General features: G+C 39.0%; 1 protein-coding gene across 4 annotated transcripts in view; it reads left to right on the top strand.

Moving 5' to 3' along the window:
* The window catches only part of NUDT9 (nudix hydrolase 9), a 38,161-nt gene extending 23,116 nt beyond the window's left edge, over positions 1-15,045 (top strand). For all 4 annotated transcript variants that reach the window (XM_033214135.1, XM_033214136.1, XM_033214134.1 and 1 more), the window contains 4 exons: positions 4,875-4,986; positions 7,300-7,446; positions 10,735-10,819; positions 14,546-15,045. In XM_033214135.1, coding sequence (XP_033070026.1) covers positions 4,875-4,986; positions 7,300-7,446; positions 10,735-10,819; positions 14,546-14,724 — 523 coding nt within the window. In that variant the 3' untranslated portion in view covers positions 14,725-15,045. The remainder of the gene's footprint in view (positions 1-4,874; positions 4,987-7,299; positions 7,447-10,734; positions 10,820-14,545) is intronic.
* Positions 15,046-20,656: the final 5,611 nt, after the last annotated feature.

Here is a 20,656-nt window from a genome sequence, read left to right as displayed (position 1 = left end):
GGTATGAAACGTTTGAAACAGGAATGTAATGCTAGTAAGCGGACGAGAAGCAGAAAAGGGAGTCTGAGTCTTGAAAGTTAGAATCTAGTTAGCTTATCTTTATCTATGCTGGACCAAATAGTGGCTAGGAGTATACGTGGTGATTGTGTGTCAAGTTGTTTTGAAATGGTAGACTTTTTGAGCTTAACTCTGTCGTATAGATAAGAGAACTGAAAGCTTAGAGATGGTCCAAGGCTATAAGAGAGCCCACAAGTGGCGGTGTCTGGCTTTCAGCTGTACTCTTAGGTTGACGTTCTTTGTTATCTCAATAATGATTAATTAATAATACACAATAATGCATTAATTAATAAATTGATGAGTTCCTCTAAATAGATGAGAGGCAGCAGAAATGGAAGAGAGAAGAGTGAAAGATGTTGAAAGAAGGATCAAGCATTAGATGAATTGTTAAAAGTATTCTACTTTTAGATTAGTCTATTCCAGGCATCCTATCAGTGCTATCATTAGTTTTTCTATTTGTTTTTCACAGAAGCCCCTCCAAGTAGGTATTGGTATATCTGTTTTGAGAATTTGAAAATAGAGACTCACTGGGGTTAAGTGACTTGCCTAAATGTTATAGATCTGACATCTGAATCAGGGGTAAGTGGCTTTAAATACTGTGCTTTTTCCGTTACACCACTAGTGAGTCTTTACTGTACTTTTTATCATTATTTTAGGGTATATTCCTTCTACTGAAGAATCACCCAGGCACTTTCAGAGCAAAGATTCTATCCCCCTTTCTTTCAAGTATGCACTTCATGATTCAAAACAACATTGTTCAGGATTTCATAAACTTTTTAGTTCAGAAGCTCCAGGTCAGGTGTTAAATTTTCAGATTCCCAGGCATCTCTCCTAGAGATTGTCCAGGCATAATTTTCAAAAGTTTCTTCAGATCCTCTAGAGTCAAAATGAGTTGGGAAGTGTTAATATATTATTTTGAATAAATTCAGCTCAAATAATTGATGACTATCATTTTCTGTTCCCTTTTGGTTAACGACAGGAAGGGGCATACTACCAGAACTGGGGAGGGGATAGCAATAGGGCATAGAAATACCATTGATATTCAGTAAGTGTTCATTAGGTTTATCAGTTAAAATGATGTGTTCTGTTAGATCAAGAAATTTTGTTTTAAAATTGGTGATAATGTATTTAATACTAATAAATAACATAGCAAGAAGCTACTGTGCTTAAAATCCATACGTTTGTCCCTTCAGAATAAAATCTGAGAACATATGCAAGCTGTTCATCATCTCTCTGGTCCTACCTTTTCCCCAGCAGCATCTCTCTTTTTTTTTTTTTTTTTTTTTTGAGATGTGGTCTTGCTATGTTACCCTGGCTGGTCTCGAACTCCTGAGCTCAAGCAATTCTCCCACCTTGGCCTCCTAGAGTGCTAGGATTACAGTCAGGAGCCACCACACCTGGCCAGCATCTCTCTCTGTTCTCTTTCTCATCTTTGTTCCCTTTCTCATCTTTGTTCCATAGTCACAACTGGCTGGCTGAAGAGCAGTGGCTGTATTGAGTCTTTGTTTTCCCATCTCCTTGCATGTGATGTGTGGTAGGTGCCAGTAAATGTTTATGAGTGAACAGAGCTATCATTCACCTTCTTATCTTTCCTTTTTTTTTTTTTTTTTGGAGACAGATTCTAGCTCTGTCGCCCAGGCTGGAGTGTAGTGGTGCTAGCTTGGCTCACTGCAACCTCCAAGTGATTCTCCTGCTTCAGCCTCCCAAGTAGCTGGGACTACAGGTGCATGCCACACTGCCCAGCTAATTTTTGTATTAGTAGATAAGGTTTCACCATGTTGGCCAGGATGGTCTTGATCTTTTGACCTCATGATCTGCCTGCCTCAGCCTCCCAAAGTGCTGGGATTACAGGCGTGTACCACCACGCCCAGTCATCTTTCCTCTTACCTAATTAGTGTAAATGTTCTGCTTGTTCAGTTTAAGTAGATAGTATGGTAATTAAGAACACAGATTCTGGAACCAGATTGCCCAGGTTCAAAGTTCTGTTTACACCCTTGTTAACACTGCAGTCTTAGGGAAGTTACGTAACTTTTCTGTTCTTTATTTTCCATATCTGTAAGATAAAGATAATAAAACGACTATTTTATAGGGTTGTTTTGAGGCTGAAATAGATAAATACATGAAAGCACTTGGAACAGTGTTTTATATATATAATACATGCTATCTAAATGGCTTTTAGAAAATAAAAATAAAATCCATCCTTTCTTCTTTCTCACTGTCTCTGCCTTCTGTCCTGTCATCATCTTTTACCTGGGTCATAGTAGTGGCCTCCCAGCTGATCTTCTTGAGTCCAGTCTTGCTTTCCTGCAGACCAACATACATGCTTTTGTCAAAGTGAGTGAGCTTTCTAAAATTCAGATTGGTTATGGCTTTACCCTGCTTAAAAACATTCTGTGGCTCTCTAAGTAGATGAATTAGATGAATCGTTGTATAAGCCCATTGCCCACTTTTCTGGCCTATCTTTTCCCTCACTGATGCCCATGGTGCTAGACCCCGTATGGACATTCAGTTTCTTGAACACATTATTTTATTTATGACTTTGTTTCTCATTCCTGTATTCCCCTTTCTGGCATTTAAAAAAACAGATGTGCCCTCTTGTACTAATTATTATTTCATTTCTATTTAATATACTCATCAAACTGTCACCCTTCTAATTTAGAGCCACTGCTAGACTGTGAGTTCTTTCATGGGAGGAATTAAATACGGTAGATATGGTAGTCAGCTACTATATAAGGAAATTAGATATGGTAGTCAGCTACTATATAAGGAAATTTGGAAGCTCATACCCACACTAATACTTTATTGGGTTTCATCCACAGTAATGATTAGATCATAGACCTTCTTTTTTGGTTTAGCATTGGAAGATTTTTTTTTGACTAAGAGATCATTAAGACAATTCCTAAAATTGGGCTGGAGGTTGATATGGAGGTGAGGAAGGGGAAGGGGAGATTTATTAGTATCAACATCTCTGGCAAAGAGAGTGTGGTTAGAAAAAGTGTATTTTGAAACTAACACTGCCTTGATACTTTTTACAAAATCTATAAGCAATTCAATTTAAAATGTAAAATAAAAGGATAGAGTTTTTTTTGTTTGTTTGTTTATCAAATTAGAGGGCATAAAGATTGAGAAGCAGGGCCAGGTGTGGTGGCTTACACCTGTAATCACAGCACTTTGGGAAGCTGAGGTGGGAGGATGGCTTGAGGCCAGGAGTTCAAGACCAGCTGGGTAACCTAGCAGGAGACCCCATCTCTACTGAAAAACAAAAAAAAATAGCTAGGCGTGGTGGCCCACGCCTGTAGTCCGAGCTATGCAGGAGGTTGAGACAGAATGATTGCTTGAGCCCAGGAGTTTAAGGTTACAGTGAACTATGATTGTACCACTGTACTCCAGCCTTAGTGACAGAGCAAGACCCTGTCTCTTTAAATAAAAAAAAAAAAATTGAGAAGTACTGCTTTTGACAACAACTAAACTGGGTCGTATAATCTGCTTTTCTCTTAGCACAGGGTGAACTGTTAAAAGCAAATTTTTTTTTTTTTTTTTTTTGAGGTGGAGTCTCACTCTGTCACCCAGGCTGGAGTGTAATGGCACAATCTTTGCTCACTGCAACCTCTGCCTCCTGGGTTCAAGTGATTCTCCTGCCTCAGCCCCTGAGTGGCTGGGACTACAGGCACTCACCATCATGCCTGGCTAATTTTTGTATTTTTGTAGAAACAGGATTTCACCGTGTTGGCCAGGCTGGTGGGGGGTTTTGAACTGCTGACCTCAGGTGATCTGCCCGCCTTGGCCTCCCAAAGTGCTGGGATTTCAGGCATGACTCACCACACCCTGCCAAAAACAAATCTTACCATGCCTTTTTCACTACCAGTAATTTTCTCTGTCTGTCACCCAAGCTGGAGTGTAGTGGCACGATCTTAGCTCAGTGCAACCTCAAACTCTAGGTACAAGTGACCCTTCTGCCTCAGTCTCCCAACTAGGTGGGACTACAGGTGCACGCCACTGCACCAGCTGATTTTTTAATTTTTTGTAGAGATGAGGTCTTCCCTTGTTGCCCAGGCTGGTCTCGAACTCCTGAGCTCAAGCAATTCTCTCAAAGTGTTGGGATTACAAGTGTGAGCCACTGCACCTGGCAACTACCAGTAATTTTAAAGAAGGATATGTAAACTTATTTTTTAAAAAACTTTGATAACCTTTTCTTTAAATTCTATTCTGCTGCTACTTGTTTTGTTAGTACTTTAAGTAGTAAAAATTGTTTGTATCCTGAATTTTCGTTACAGATAATGTAGTATCTTTTATTTATTTATTTTTTTGAGACGGAGTCTCGCTCTGTCACCCAGGCTGGAGTGCAGTGGCCGGATCTCAGCTCACTGCAAGCTCTGCCTACCAGGTTTACACCATTCTCCTGCCTCAGCCTCCCAAGTAGGTGGGACTACAGGCGCCCACCACCTCGCCCGGCTAGTTTTTTGTATTTTTTTAGTAGAGACGGGGTTTCACCGTGTTAGCCAGGATGGTCTCGATCTCCTGACCTCGTGATCTGCCCGTCTCGGCCTCCCAAAGTGCTGGGATTACAGGCTTGAGCCACCGCGCCCGGCCAATGTAGTATCTTTTATGTAATGTAGACATTTGTCCTGGTTTATAAGAGTGATGAATATAGAATATTTCCTATAAAAATCAATAGTTTTAAATAAAACTAGCTGATTTGAGATAAATTTATATATACTCTGTTTTAAAGAAAAGTGTCCTTGCAACTTTTTCTCAGATTTGAGATAGAACCTTAGTTTTTGTTGTAAATAGTTATGATTTTACATTACTATTCACAGATGGAAAAAGGATAGCAGTGGAAATAAAATCATGCATCCTGTTTCTGGGAAACACATCTTACAGTTTGTTGCAATAAAAAGGAAAGACTGTGGAGAATGGGCAATCCCAGGGGTAAGCATTAAAATTAAATTAGTGTTTAAGTTCTTTTTAGTTGCTTTACTTACTACGTGGTTATTGTTTGTGGATCTTTTCTATTCCATTTTCCTCTATTCCTTCCCACTTGAATTAGTAGTTCTTTTGTTTTTAATCCCTGCATGAAGTGTCATTGTCAGCAACAAGTTTAGGATAATCCAAGACTGTTAGAATCTGCGTCTAATTCTGACACCCTTGGGAAGTAACTTGGGCTTTGACATTAGATGTAGGTCTGTGTTCTGGCCATTCCACTTGCAGCTGGGTGATTGGGAGTTCAGGCCCTCATCTTTAAAATAAAGAGATCTACTTCACAGGATTATTAGAGAGCACATATAAATAGGCATTCGTTATGTTGGATCCCATTTCAGAATTTAACCTCTACTCCAAGCCCAAGGTAGTATTTTTAAGCACTTTTTGGTTAAATTCTGATAACTTTTGACAACATTTAAAAAATTAACTTTTGTTATTTACTGTTCCTGGTAGTTTAAATAATTTCTATAATGTCATCAAGATGAGTATACTTTTATTGACTTGTAGTTTGAATTTATGGCAGTGGTATATTTGAAGTGGCCATTTATTTTTTATTTATTTATTTTGAGACAGAGTCTCTCACTCTGTCATCCAGGCTGGAGTGCATTGGTGCGATCTTGGCTTATTGCAGCCTCTGCCTCCTGGGTTCATGCAGGTCTTGTGCCTCAGCCTCCCCCCGTAGCTGGGATTACAAGCATGCGCCACCATGCCTGGCTAAGTTTTGTAATTTTAGTAGAGACGAGTTTCACTATGTTGGCCTGGCTGGTCTCGAACTCCTGGCCTCAAGCAATCTGCCTGCCTCAGGGCCTCCCGAAGTGCTGGGATTACAGGTGTGAGTCACCACGCCCAGCCTGAAGTGGCCGTTTAAAATGTTTATGTGTGTGGTAGAGTGTTTTATATTTTATACCATATTGTGAAATGGAGATAGTTTGATATGAGGATGACTCTTTATAAACATACAGTTATCTGCAAGAATGTTTTTTGCTTTGTAGAATAAAAATGGAATGGAAATAAGGATCTCAACTGACTCTGATAAAAGTTTAGGTTAATTTCTGTTTTTTTCTTCTTTTTGAGACGGAGTCCATCCAGTCCATTGCTCGGCTGGAGTGCAATGGCATGATCTCAGCTCACTGCAACATCCGCTTCCTGGGTTCAAGCAATTCCCTGCCTCAGCCTCCCTTGTAGCTGGGATTGTAGGCGACCACCACCACACCTGGCTAACTTTTGTATTTTTAGTAGAGATGGGGTTTCACCATCTTGGCCAGGCTGGTCTTGAACTGCTGACCTCGTGATTCACCCGCCCTGGCCTCCTAAAGTGCTGGGATTATAGGCATGAGCTACCGCGCTCGACGAACTTTAGGCTAACTTCTTTGAGCCAAATCGTCAAACTTCACTTAGGTTGAAAGCAATAATGTAATAATGATTTCATCATAGAATCTTATATTTTTATTGTTATTTGAATCTTATCAGGAAACTGCTGTCATTGATATCATTTTGACAGTTACTCATCTAATCACTGTATTTTTAGTATCTTCCTTTTGTCAGCTAATATTTTAGACATTGAGGATACAACAGAACAACATAAACAAATATCTCTATCTTTTGGTGCTCACATTCCAGTTGGAGAGACAGATAATATAAGATACATACGTTAAATATATCGCATCTAACAATAAGTATTAAGAAAAAACAAAAGCAAGTTAGAGGACTAGGAAGTGTTTGAGAGTTTGCAGTTTTAGACAGGGCAATTAGAGAAGACCTCCCCGAAGAGGTGCATGTCAGGTAACTATCTGAAGGGAAATGAATTAGTGAACCATGCAGATATCTAGAGAAAAGCATCTTGGATAGAGATAATAGCAGGTGCAAAGGTGCTCAGCAGGCAGCATGTTAGGCAGGTCCTGGGAACATTGAGGAGATCAGTGTGGCTGGAATGGAATGAACAGTGGGGGAAGAATCAATGTGCCGTATTATTTCTTGCCTCCAGTCCTTTTTCCTTAGTTTGAGTTTGGCAAGTACCAGGAAATTGGTTTGATTGGCTCAGTTTGCCATAGACTAACCTTGGACCAATCACTGTGGCCAAATACATGAGGTATCCTTATTGGCTTCTACTAGCAACAGATGGTTTAGAGAACAGCGTATCACGGAGAAATGGGGATCACTATTATAGGCAGATTGAATAATGTTCACTCTACCACTCAATAAATATTTGTTGAACAAATCAAAGCTGATCCCTTTTTTCAAATTTTTTAATGTGACTCTTAGGGGATGGTGGATCCAGGAGAAAAGATTAGTGCCACACTGAAAAGAGAATTTGGTGAGGAAGCTCTCAACTCCTTACAGAAAACCAGCGCTGAAAAGAGAGAAATAGAGGAAAAGTTGCACAAACTCTTCAGCCAAGACCACCTAGTGGTAAGAAATAGTGTTTCTGGGAGGGATTTAGTTCTGTGGATTGTTGAAAATGACTTAAAAGTTGACCTGGAAATCTGTATGTCCTTCTCTATAAAGTGGAATACTTGTATATTTAAAATATATTCACAAAAACAAATTACCCATCTTCACTGTAAATAGGTTTCTATTTAAAGTTTTATAGCCCAACTTTATATAGGCTAAAATGATCTATATTTAGTTCATTTATATCATTTATTTTAACAACCTTTTTCTTCTTAGTTTTTCTTTTTTCTTTTGAGATGGAGTCTCTCTCTGTCACCCAGTCTGGAGTGCAGTGGCATGATCCTGGCTTACTGCAACCTCCACCTCCCAGGTTCATGCAATTCTCCTGCCTCAGCTCCTGGAATAGTTGGGATTACAGGCACCCACCACCATGCCCGGCTAATTTTTGTATTTGTAGTAGAGACACCATGTAGTATTTCACCATGTTGGCCAGGTTGCCCTTGAACTCCTGACTTCAAGTTATCTGCCCTCTTTGGCCCCCCAAAGTGCTGGGATTACAGGTGTGAGCCAACATGTCTGGCCTATAAAGTATTTTCTTTCACATTGAGTACCCATCCAACAGAAAGCTTTTTGTATGTGCATGAATTCAGCTCTCGCTGAAAGAACATTTACATTTTAAATTATGTCATACAGAGATTTTTCTGGTTGATAATCATTTAAGTCTCATGTCTATTTTGTCCATATACCCTCTATTCTTTTGGTTTTTATTTGAGACAGGGTCTTGCTCTGTTGTTCAGGCTGGAGTGCAGTGGTGTTATCATGGCTCACTGCAGTCTCAACCTCTTGAGCTCATGTGATCCTCCCACCTCAGTCTTCTGGGTAGCTGGGACCACAGGCACACACCACTGCACTGGGCTAATTTTTTGTTTTTTGTTTTGCAGAGATGGGGTGTTACCATGTTGCCCAGGCTGGTCTTGAACTCCTGGGCTCAAGTGATTCCCCCACCTCGACCTCCCAGAGTGCTGGGATTATAGGAGTGAGCCTGGCCTTCCGTGCTTTTAAAAAAATACCTTACAAGGTATATGCACACTAATAATAAGAAAATAATAGATTTTTTTTCTTTGTTGTTGTTGTTGTTTCTTTTTTTTTTTTTGAGATGAAGTCTCACTCTTGTCCCCAGGCTGTAGTGCAATGGCACGATCTCGGCTCACTGCAACCTCCACCTCCTGGGTTGAAACGATTCTCCTGTCTCAGCCTCTCGAGTAGCTGGGATTACAGGCATGTGCCACCATGCCTGGCTAATTTTTATATTTTTAGTAGAGACAGGGTTTCACCATGTTGGCCAGTCAGGTCTTGAACTCCTGACCTGAGGTGATCTGCCTGCCTTGGCCTCCAAAAGTGCTGGGATTACAGGCGTGAGCTACCGCGTCTGGCCTTTTTTATGTCATTTTTTAATTTGGATTGCTTGTTTTCTTTTCAGAATTGGGATTTAGTTATTTATGTTGTCCAGATTTTTTTGAGTTACATTTGTGCTGGATGACTAGATCCAAATATTTTCATATATCAATAGCTTAAGTGGTAATCTTTAGTTTTACTTATAGATCTCCTTTAACTATAGGAGTTTACCTTTGTATTTCAGAAACCATAATCACAGAAAAATACTTAAATCATGGACTCTCTTAAAAAATCGGCAAGGCGCGGTGGCTCAAGCCTGTAATCCCAGCACTTTGGGAGGCCGAGACGGGCGGATCACAAGGTCAGGAGATCGAGACCATCCTGGCAAACACGGTGAAACCCCGTCTCTACTAAAAAATACAAAAAACTAGCCGGGCGAGGTGGCGGGCGCCTGTAGTCCCAGCTACTTGGGAGGCTGAGGCAGGAGAATGGCGTAAACCCCGGAGGCGGAGCTTTCAGTGAGCTGAGATCCAGCCACTGCACTTCAGCCTGGGCCACAGAGCGAGACTCTGTCTCAAAAAAAAAAAAAAAAAAAAAAAATCATGTTGCCCAAATCTGACTGTTCTCAAATTCTGAAATTAGAGTTTGAAGTGTTGATGGTTTCATGATTTATTTATTTATTTTGAGACGGTGTCTTGCTCTGTCGCCAGGCTGGAGTGCAGTGACGTGATCTCAACTCACTGCAACCTCTGCCTCCCAGATTCACATGATTCTCCTGCTTCAGCCTCCCAAGTAGCTGGGACTACAGGTGTGTGCCACCATGCCCAGCTAATTTTTGTGTTTTTAGTAGAGATGAGGTTTCACCATGTTGGCCAGGATGGTCTTGATCTCTTGACCTTGTGATCTGCCTGCCTCCACCTCCCAAAGTGCTGGGATTACAGGCATGAGCCCTGTGCCTGTCCTGAGGGTTTCATGATTTTTAAAGCTGACTCAAAAGAGAATATTGTTCTGTGGGAAATTTGAAACAAGCACGTGAAGTACTGCATTAAAAGTTTTATGATAGTTACATTTCTTTCTTTTTTTCTTTCTGTTTTTTTTGAGACAAAGTCTCGCTCTGTTGCCCAGGCTGGAGTGCGATGGCACGATTTTGGCTCACTGCTACTTCCACCTCCTGGGTTCACACAGTTCTCCTGTTTCAGCCTCCCGAGTAGCTGGGACTACAGGCGTCTACCACCATGCCTGGCTAATTTTTGTGTATTTTTAGTAGAGACAGAGTTTCACCTTTTTGGTCAGGCTCGTCTCAAACTCCTGACCTCAGGTGATCCACCTGCCTCAGCCTCCCAAAGTGCTGAGATTATAGATGTGAGCCACCACGCCTGGCTGATACTTACATTTCTTAAACAAAATTTTGTTAGAAACACATAACATAAAATTTGCCATCTAAACTGTTGAATGTACAGCTCAGTAGCATTCAATATGTTCATGTTGTTGTGCAACAGGATATTTACATTTCTTTTTTTTTTTTTTTTTTTTTGAGACGGAGTCTGGCTCTGTCGCCCGGGCTGGAGTGCAGTGGCCGGATCTCAGCTCACTGCAAGCTCCGCCTCCCGGGTTCCCGCCATTCTCCTGCCTCAGCCTCCCGAGTAGCTGGGACTACAGGCGCCCGCCTCGTCGCCCGGCTAGTTTTTTGTATTCTTTAGTAGAGACGGGGTTTCACCGTATTAGCCAGGGTGGTCTCGATCTCCTGACCTTGTGATCCGCCCGTCTCGGCCTCCCAAAGTGCTGGGATTACAGGCTTGAGCCACCGCGCCCGGCCGATATTTACATTTCTGATGCTAGTGAAGGTAACATGCTCTGCTGTACTCACTACATTTTGGACTTTTAAAAAAATCTGTCTTCTTTTGAAAATAGATATATAAGGGATATGTTGATGATCCTCGAAACACCGATAATGCATGGATGGAGACAGAAGCTGTGAACTACCATGATGAAACAGGTAACTTTGTATTTATTAAACTGACTGGGATTAAAGGATCAATTTAAGCCAGTAGCCCACTAAGGCATGTATAAATCTGGACTATTTTAGCATCTTAAACCAATTAACTGTTGATTGTAAGATTGTAGTTATATAAAAGCAAAATTGTTGGTATTAAAGGAATACGTAGGAGAAATCTTCAAAACTGTTATCACCAGTGATTAAATTTTCTTTAATCCATTGGTAACATTTGAAGTTAAGGTTGAAATTATGGGCTAAAATGGTATGCTTTAAAGATACCAGATTATTTATTGAGTATGATTCATTTTTTTTGCAAAACAAAAATGAAAGCAACTGGGATTTGGGTAGGAAGTATGGCAATGATGAAGGAAATGGGATTTATATCTTACTATTTGAAATATTTTTATAATAATCTTGGATTATTAAAACACAAAGCAATAACAAAAAATTCCAGGTGCTGAGAAAATTTACATGAATGTTCTTTCTGGTCCGTGGAATTTAAAATTTTATGAGGAGGGTCAAACCTGTTATTACAGAAGGAGAAAGGAAAAATCTGCTGTCTTAAAAATTAATTTGATCTCAATGTACACATTGAATGGCTCCCTTGAAACATATTTTATTGCTAAATTTAATTTGTTTTTATTTGTAGCATAAAAGTAGATGCATCATGCTAGAGAAATGAAATGAATGTTCCACTCATGGTTCTTTCTGAGCTGTGTAACCTTGTACAAATCACTTGTCCTCTTGGACTCAATTTTTTTCACTTACAAAATGGGCTAGAACTAGAAGATCTGTCATTTCTATGTCTGTGCTTTTGCTTGTTGAACTTGGAGGAAACTCCTGGGGCCATTTTCCATTGCTTCTGTATTTCCACTGAGGTATATTAGAAGAAATATGCAGATGTAAATTAGAAGCAGGTCTGTACAACTTTAGTACTGATAAATTTGTTAACTACTTATTTTTGGAATTAAAAACAATAACTGATCCTTCAGAGGTTGATTATAGAGTTTATAGGTTGTTCACTGTTTTTACCCTTTTTCTCTCTTTAAACTTAAAAAATTGTGTTTTGATAATTCCAAAATCTGTGCCATATTTGAGTTTGGTTCTAATATTTGCTTGATTTCTTTAGGCTATGCTTTTTGCCTTTTAGCATGCTTTTAGTGCCTTTTTTTTTTTTTTTTCTTTTTTAACTCTGAGATGGAGTCTTGCTCTGTTGCCCACGCTGGAGTGCAGTGGCATGATCTCGGCTCACTGCAACCTCTGCCTCTTGGGTTCAGGTGATTCTCCTGCTTCAGACTCCCAAATAGCTGGTACTACAGGCATGCACCACCATGCCTGGCTAATTTTTGTATTTTTTTTTTTTTTTTTTTTTTTTGAGACGGAGTCTTGCTCTGTCGCCGGGGCTGGAGTGCAGTGGCCGGATCTCAGCTCACTGCAAGCTCCGCCTCCCGGGTTCACGCCATTCTCCTGCCTCAGCCTCCCGAGTAGCTGGGACTACAGACGCCCGCCACCTCGCCCGGCTAGTTTTTTGTATTTTTTAGTAGAGACGGGGTTTCACAGTGTTCGCCAGGATGGTCTCGATCTCCTGACCTCGTGATCCACCTGTCTCGGCCTCCCAAAGTGCTGGGATTACAGGCTTGAGCCACCGCGCCCGGCCTAATTTTTGTATTTTTAGTAGAGATGGGGTTTCATCATGTTGGCCAGGCTGGTCTTGAACTCCTTACTTCAGGTGATCCACCCACCTTGGCCTCCCAAAGTGCTGGGATTACAGGCATGAGCCACTGCACCTGGCTGTAGTGCTTTTTTGAAAATTGACCACTATGTATCTTGTAAAGGGAACTAAGGCAAATAGTTCTTTAGTGTGAGGTTTTATGTTTATCTGGCTAGGAGTTAGGCTGTATTTGTTGTTTGCTGTAGTTGTATGTGTCAGAGGCTAAAATTTCCTATAGTTTTGGATTTCCCTGGAGACTTCTTAAATAAGGTCTGAAGCATGCCCTTCTTTCAGCTCTCTTCACCTTTTATTAAACAGCCCTATTGATAGATATGGTGGTAAATTGTGGAGTTGGGTATTTCCTTTCCCTCACGTTGCTTAGGGCTTCCTTGAGGGCAGAGTGATCTGGGTGTATTTCAAAATGGTTACCTTTCCCCTGTCCATGTTGGAAGGGAGAGAGGATTTTTCTCCAGTCTTCACCCAGTGGCTTTCTTGGAGGTAAAACTCACTAAAATGGAGGCCACCCCTTCATACTGGTATGGGTGAGCCCCTAGGAGATTTTATCTTTCAAGCTAGTCCAAAGGTCAGCTTTCAGCAGTTCGTTACCCTTTAAGTGTTCCTACTAGGTGCTGACTCCAGTGGTCGCCTTCTCTCCCTCGTCAGTTGTGAGTCTCTGTATTTGCCTGTCTCTCCAGTTTTTGGTATGGCAGTGTGCTTTCTACCAAGAATACAAAAAAATTAGCCGGGCATGGTGGCGAGTGCCTGTAATCCCAGGTACTCGGGAGACTGAGGCAGGAGAATCGCTTGAACTCAGGAGGTGGAGGTTGCAGTGAGCCGTGATTGCACCACTGCACTTCAGCGTGGTCAACAAGAGCGAGACTCTGTCTAAAAATAAATAAATAAAAATAAAATAAAGTATTTAAGTAATGTTGCCTTGAATACTTTAATAGGCTTGTCTTTATTTCATTAGAATAAATTCTTCAAAGTGGAATTACTGGCTTATTGTATCTTCAGTGCCTAATACAGAGTCTGGTACACAAGATGTACTCTGATATTTATATACTTATAATATATACTTATATTTATATACTTACTTTTTAAAAGCTCTTGATAAACATTGTCAAATTGCCTACAGAAATATGCCTTTTATATTCCTATTCCCAACCGTGATTGGGAGCACTTATTTATTTTTTTGATAATTTAAATTTAATTTTTTTTCTTTTTCTTTTCTTTTTTTTTTTTTTGAGATGGTGTCTTACCCTGTCACCAGGCTGGAGTGCAGTGGTGTGATCTTGGCTCACTGCAACCTCTGCCTCATGGATTCAAATGATTCTCCTGCCTCAGCCTCCCAAGTAAGCTGGGACTACAGGCATGTACCACCACACCTGGCTAATGTTTGTATTTTTAGTAGAGATGGGGTTTCACCTTGTTGGCCAGGCTGGTCTCAAACTCCTGACCTTAGGTGATCCACCTGCCTCAGTCTCCCAAAGTACTGTATTACAGGTGTGAGCCACTGTGTCTGGCCTAATTTAAAATATTTCAATAAATCTATTTATAAATACTTGTATTTATTAAAATATCTTAAAGACTTAAACATACTTTATGGTTTTTGGTTTGGTGTTATGCTTAGAAAACTCCACCTAAGACTATAAAAGGAGTCACCAATAATTTGTTTTTTTTTTTTTTTTTTACATTTAATCTCTAATCCCTCTTGGATTGATTTTGATGTAAGGTTTTGTATTCATATGATATAATCTCTTTTTTAAGGATAATCTTTTTAGAGAAAAGTCTTTGTATTGTGTGTTTTTGTTAAAATTTGGGCATTTTGGAATAGTCTGGTTTTTTTTCCTTTTATTCATTCTGCTGACCAGGGATGGAATAGTCTAGTTTTTAATTCACTTGGCCAGCTAGTAAAATGATGATTTAAGATTATTTTAAGTAAGAATACTTGACGATATAGATATGCTAAAACAGAGATGAATTTTTCTTGGTGATGGTTTTTCTTTGGCAACCAGGTGAGATAATGGATAATCTTACTCTAGAAGCTGGAGATGATGCTGGAAAAGTGAAATGGGTGGACATCAATGATAAACTGAAGCTTTATGCCAGTCATTTTCAATTCATCAAACTTGTGGCTGAGAAACGAGATGCACACTGGAGCGAGGACTCTGAAGCTGACTGCCATGGGTTATAGCTGATGGTCTCCGTGTAAGCCAAAGGCCCACAGAGGAGCGTATACTGAAAAGAAGGCAGTATCACAGAATTTGCACTATAAAAAGGGTAGGGTAGGCCACTTGGCCTATTTACTTTCAAAACAATTTGGATTTAGAGTGTTTCACATCAGAATAAAATGAGTAAGATGAACTAGAACACAACATTTTCAGCTTTTTGGTCAAAAGGAATATAAGTAGTCATATTTGGTATGTATTTAAGCATGACTTAAATGAAATGTAAGCAACTAATGCTCTTTGAAGAATCATAATCAGAATAAAGATAAATTCTTGATCAGCTATAACTTCTGTTTTCCATCTAGTTCTTGTCTGTCAATGCCTTCCCTCCCGCTCCCCATCTTCTGAGGCCTGAAGGATGTTCCTGCCACATCGAACTCCTTTAGGCGGAGTACCACCACTGGATGTACAGTTTAATGTTTCATCTGCTTTTTCTTTAAATTATTTGCTTCACATGATCTTGTTGAAGCTAATTTTGAAAATGGAAACTATGTTTTCTTGACTTTAGAATTGTTAGGTTTAAGAGGAAATTTCAGCCACTAGTCAATAGAGGTCAGGATCAGTGAACAAGAGCTGATATTCTCATTTTCAAAAATTCTGAATTAAAAAAGGTCCAGGAAGTTAGTATTTAAATCAATATGTTCATTTTACTCTAGTGAAACTACTGTATGTTATAAATCAGTTAAAAATGGATGTTCGGAAAAGAATTGAAATCAGGACAAAAAATTACTGATGCTGGTGAGGTTGTAGAGAAAAAGGAATGCTTATACACTGTTAGTGGGAGTGTAAATTGGTCCCACCATTGTGGAAGACAATGTAGAGAGTCGTCCAAGATTTAAAGATTTGACCCAGCAGTCCCATTACTGGGTATATACCCGAAAGAATATAAATTGTTCTGTTATAAAGACATATTCACGCATATGTTCACTGCTGCACTATTCACAATAGCAAAGACATGAAATCAACCTAAATGCTCATCGGTGATAGACTGGATAAAGACAATTTGGTATATATACACCATGGAATACTATGCAGCCGTAAAAAAGAATAAGATCATGTCCTCTGAAAAGACATGGATGGAGCTGTAGGCCATTATCCTTAGCAAACTGATGCAGAACACTGCATGTTCTCTTGTGAGTGAGCTAAATGGTGAGAACACATGGACAAGGGAACAACATTCTGGGGCCTACTGGAGGGTGGGAGGAGGGAGAGGATGAGGAAAAATAACTAATGGGTACTAGGCTTAATACCTGGGTGATGAAATAATCTGTACAACAAGCCCTCATGACACAAGTTTACCTATGTAGCAAGCCTGCACATGTACCCCTGTACTTAACAACAAAACAAACACAAAGGAAAATGTTAGCCATATATGAATTTTAAACTTCTTGGTAGTCGCATTAAAAATAAGAAACAAGTAAAATGGTTTGTAATAATTTAATCCATTATATCCAAAATATCTTAATATGTGATCAATATATAATAAGTAATTATTTTGGTTCTGTAAAAACAGGAACAGAGGTGGAGGTCTCTGTGAGTTAGTGTTTTTTATTAGGAAAGAAATGTTGAAGATTGAAATAGGTTTTTGAGAAAAGCATGGTTAATGTTATAAATCCCAGAGGAAAGGAGGGGGTTAGTGCTTTGGGGGTTTTTGGAAGCAAGGAAGAGGAAAGAAAAGTAGTACTACCTTGTCTTAGTGGACATGTTTATCTCATTCTGGCTAAGGATCTCCTTTGGAAAGCCCTGTGATAGGAGCTCCTGTCAACCTGTGTAGGGTTGGGCTACAACTGGAGCATCTCAAGAAAAGCTTTAGGGGAGAGAGACATGATTGTTTTCTTTCCTTCAGATGTTTGAAAAAGATATTAGGCCTACTCTGTAGCTAGAGAGGGTTAAGGTAAAACAAAGTGTTTTTCTGTTTTTTGTTTTGTTTATTTGATGTCAGAACTTTCGGTGGTAAAGCTGAATTGAACTGACAGGAGGCTTTTTTTTCCCCTCAGTTATGACTGTAGGTTTTCCTGAGATGCATTAGAATGTTTGATTTCAGGATACCTCCAGCCCTTCTGGAATAGTTATAAATAGGGCGTATGTATGTATTAACTTCTAAATAGCTGTAAAATCCTGGTCCCTACGGTGAGTAATAAGGGATTAATACTTGATGAGGATGACCTGCTCAAGAGGTTAGATGGTCTTCCTGCATGGAAGTCGGCTTCTACTTTCACCATTTGGCAGGAAGAAACTGCTGCTTCCTATCACTGAATAGAGTTCTCCAAAATTGAAGCTGCTTACAAAAGCTCTTTTAACTGTTTGAGCAATTTCTGAAAATGTTGGCATTTACTTGTGTTTCATAGTATTTTGAGACAGGGTCTCACTCTGTTGCCCATGATAGCACCACTGGCTCACTGATGGCTCACTGCAGCCTCAACCTCCTGGGCCCAAGCAGTCCTTCCACCTCAGCCTCCCAATTAGTTGGGGCCACATGTATGCACCACCACACCCAACTAATTAAAAATTTTTTTTTGTTGAGTCTGGGATTTCTCTATGTTGCCCAGGCTGGTCTTGAACTCCTGGGCCCAAGAGCTCCTCCCACCTCAGCCTCCCAAAGTGTTGGGATTACAGGTGTGAGCCACCATTCCCAGCCTGTTTAATAGTTTTGATACATTTGAACTGCTATTAATAAAGACATTTGGTTATATTAAAGGTTTATTTAAAGTATGACTAAAGCCCATGGTCTAGATAAATTCTTTATGGTTTTTTGGAGTTTTCACTGGAACAGGTACAAAGTATGCAAAATTATAAAACTACCATCAACTATAGATAAGATAGAAGTAGATAATCTTCTGATAACTGTAAATATCCAGCACCGTCTATAATAGGGAAAAAAATTAAAATGTTAGTTTCAGATATTCCTAGAGGAAGATCTTTCTGCTGTATCACTAGGTAATATTCCTCTCATATTTATTTTCCTTATGTCTTATGTAAAATGAATGCTTTTTATTTTAGAGACATTTAGTAAAATAAATAATATATGCCATTTACTGAGTATCTGTATTATATTACTTAATTCTCACCACACCCTGTTAGGTAATAGTATTGCCATTTCACAAATGAATACATTGATATTTAGAAAGGTTGCCCATGGTTTTATTTGCTAGTAGAGCTGGGATTTGAATCACAGTCTGACTGGTTTGCAAACCTATTCTGTCTATTGTATTCCCTACTAAGGTTAAGAGTCTTTTATGATTTATTGTTTAAGTATGCAGCTTGGAAGATTATGTGTTACAGAAACAGTACTCATGTTATTCATAGTATTGCACTTGTGATTTGTGACTTGAAATGTGAGGGCCACAGCTGATTTGGCTAGCATTGTTGAAGTTGTTTGTGTAATTTTGCCCCAAAGATAGTTTATTTGATAATAACCTAAGGATAAAGGGCCACAGTCAGTATTTGTTTTGTCAGCAGGTGTTCTTGAGCTTTTGAAAGCATTTCAAACTCAAATAGAAGGATATGCAAAGCTTCCTTAAGATCATAACTACTTTAAAAACTAAATATTTGGTGGCTAAAGGGAGAACTTGAAAATTCTGAGCACTTCGAGAGGCTCTTATTTAACAGTATGTTTTCTTATGCTTAGGACTTCTGGTGATGGTGATTTTCTAAAATATTTCCAGAGTTTTAGTAAACTGACTTTAAAATACATCCTTTGAAGAAAGCATTTGTAATTAATTGGTCTTGTTTACACCTGTTTTCATCATATTAATTTACCGTTGTGGACACAATCAGAGGCAATTAAACTCTTGATAAAAATATTTAAAAGGATATAAATGCTTGAAAGAATCTGGAGATTTTACTAACCATATGTAACTTCCGGCATAGTAGTGGGAGAATTATTTCTGTCAAAATAGATAATACAGATTATAGTTATAATTTATTATATGAAGATATTTTCACCACAATTCCTTCTTCACCCATGCCTCCCATTTTATGGTTATTGTATTGCTGGTGTGTTAATATTGGTATAATCGTGTATGTTGGAGATGGAAAATAATGTGGAACCGTTAAATGCTGATAAATTGAATCCTTAACTGTTGATAGCGTAGAGCTTAATCTCTCCCACTTGGCCTCAGATAGCCTGATAAACGTGTTTGAAATGGTAAAAGGTACTAAATAAGCACTTCAGGACAGTGAAACTTGTTAGGAGAGAAGCAGTTGGGTGGAAATCCAGTTTCTTTCTCCAAGGCTGTAATACACTATGATTGGGCCTGGAATATCCACTGCAGTCCAGCCAGGACAACATAGCAAGATCCTGTTTCTTAAAAATATTAAAACAGCAAAAGGGATTATGCCTTTTTGGTCTTCATATTTTTCTTTTCTTTTTCTTTTTTTGGTATGTATTTTGCTTGAAAGCAAACTTCAGTGAAAGTCAAAGTAAAAGTCAAAGTTTGTAACCTTTGTATCAAGCAAGTTAATGCTTTCTGTTAAGATGTGTTACCTTGCCTTGAGATCAGTCCACTTCTAGGTGTGGCAATTTTACAGTAGGCTTTTCTCGTTATTTACGATGAATTGCCTATAAGACAAAAATAAGCCTGAAAGGCTGAGCACAGTGGCTCATGCCTGTAATCCCAGGACTTTGGGAGGCCAAGGCAGGCGGATCTCTTGAGGTCAGGAGTTTGAGACCAGCCTGGCCAACATGGTGAAACCCCGTTTCTACTAAAAATGTAAGAATTAGATGGGTGTGGTGGCACATGCTTGTAATCCCAGCTACTAGAAAGGCTGAGGCAGGAGAATCGCTTGAGCCTGGGAGGTGGAGGTTGCAGTGAGCTGAGATCGCGCTGCTGCACTCCAGCCTGGGTGACAGAGCAAGACTCCTTCTAAAAAAAAAAAAAAGCCTGAAGCAAACTTTGTTGTTGAAATTTCATATTGCATATATGCCTATAAACTTAAATTTTGTGAAATATCATGGACATTATTAAAAAATACCTTTTTAGACTGGCAAAAATTTTGATGTAAAGATTTTGGAGGAAACGAGTTTATAACTCATGAGTTCTAGTTTGGTAGATTAGTTGGGGTTGACTCTCGTATATTTTTATAGTTACAAAGAGTTTTTCTTACCTTTCCTGGCATTGAATGTAACTTACTTTTATCAATTTAGTCATGGAAATAAAATCTTACCCCAAAGAAGTTCTAAAAGTAAAAAAAAAAAATAAAAATTTAGTAAGATATTGTCTTTATTAAGTAAATGTGTAGTTTATTATAGCATAAAAATAGAGCCTTACCCCTAGTTGGTTCAAAATAGCAATGAGTAACTGTGAAGGAAGAAAAATCGATGATCAGTGCTGTCAACAGGTTTATTTTTAAACCTACATTTAACTTACTACCTATGCAAGTTAATATACTTAGTATATGAAAATCTATTTTACTGAAAAATTCCATTTTATTGCTTAGTATATTATTTATATGATACAAGATTTTAAAATGACCCAGTATCTAGATTTAAATACCTTTAATTCACAGAAATATTTTCTTCTTTCTACAACTTTGTAATGGTATTCACCATATTTGAAAGTTAGAAAATTTATTTGAATGGTTAAGAAACCCTCTGTGTACACTTCCATACAAGTCCCATCTTTCATAAATGATTCAGATTCCCTGTGTGAATGATACTTGAACTAAAATTGTAGGACAACTATGAATACTTTGTTTTGAGAACTTGCTTACACAAGCAGTTTTACTGGAAAATTGCTTTGTAGCGTCCACATGGTCCTGTTTTAAGATTCTGGCAGCTTGCTCAAGAAATTGACTACTCGGTCTAAAAGGTTAATCTCTTTACTTGTTGAGCTGTCTGTCTCAGAATGTATGCAGTAATATTTAAGCTAAACACTGTCCCAACAGTGACAGATCTTA

The sequence above is a fragment of the Trachypithecus francoisi genome, unplaced genomic scaffold, assembly GCF_009764315.1.
Source record: "Trachypithecus francoisi isolate TF-2019V2 unplaced genomic scaffold, Tfra_2.0 Lachesis_group1, whole genome shotgun sequence".
NCBI classification, from domain to species: Eukaryota; Metazoa; Chordata; class Mammalia; order Primates; family Cercopithecidae; genus Trachypithecus; species Trachypithecus francoisi.
Note: the sequence above shows the minus strand (reverse complement) of the source record. Positions and strands in the feature narration are given on the sequence as shown.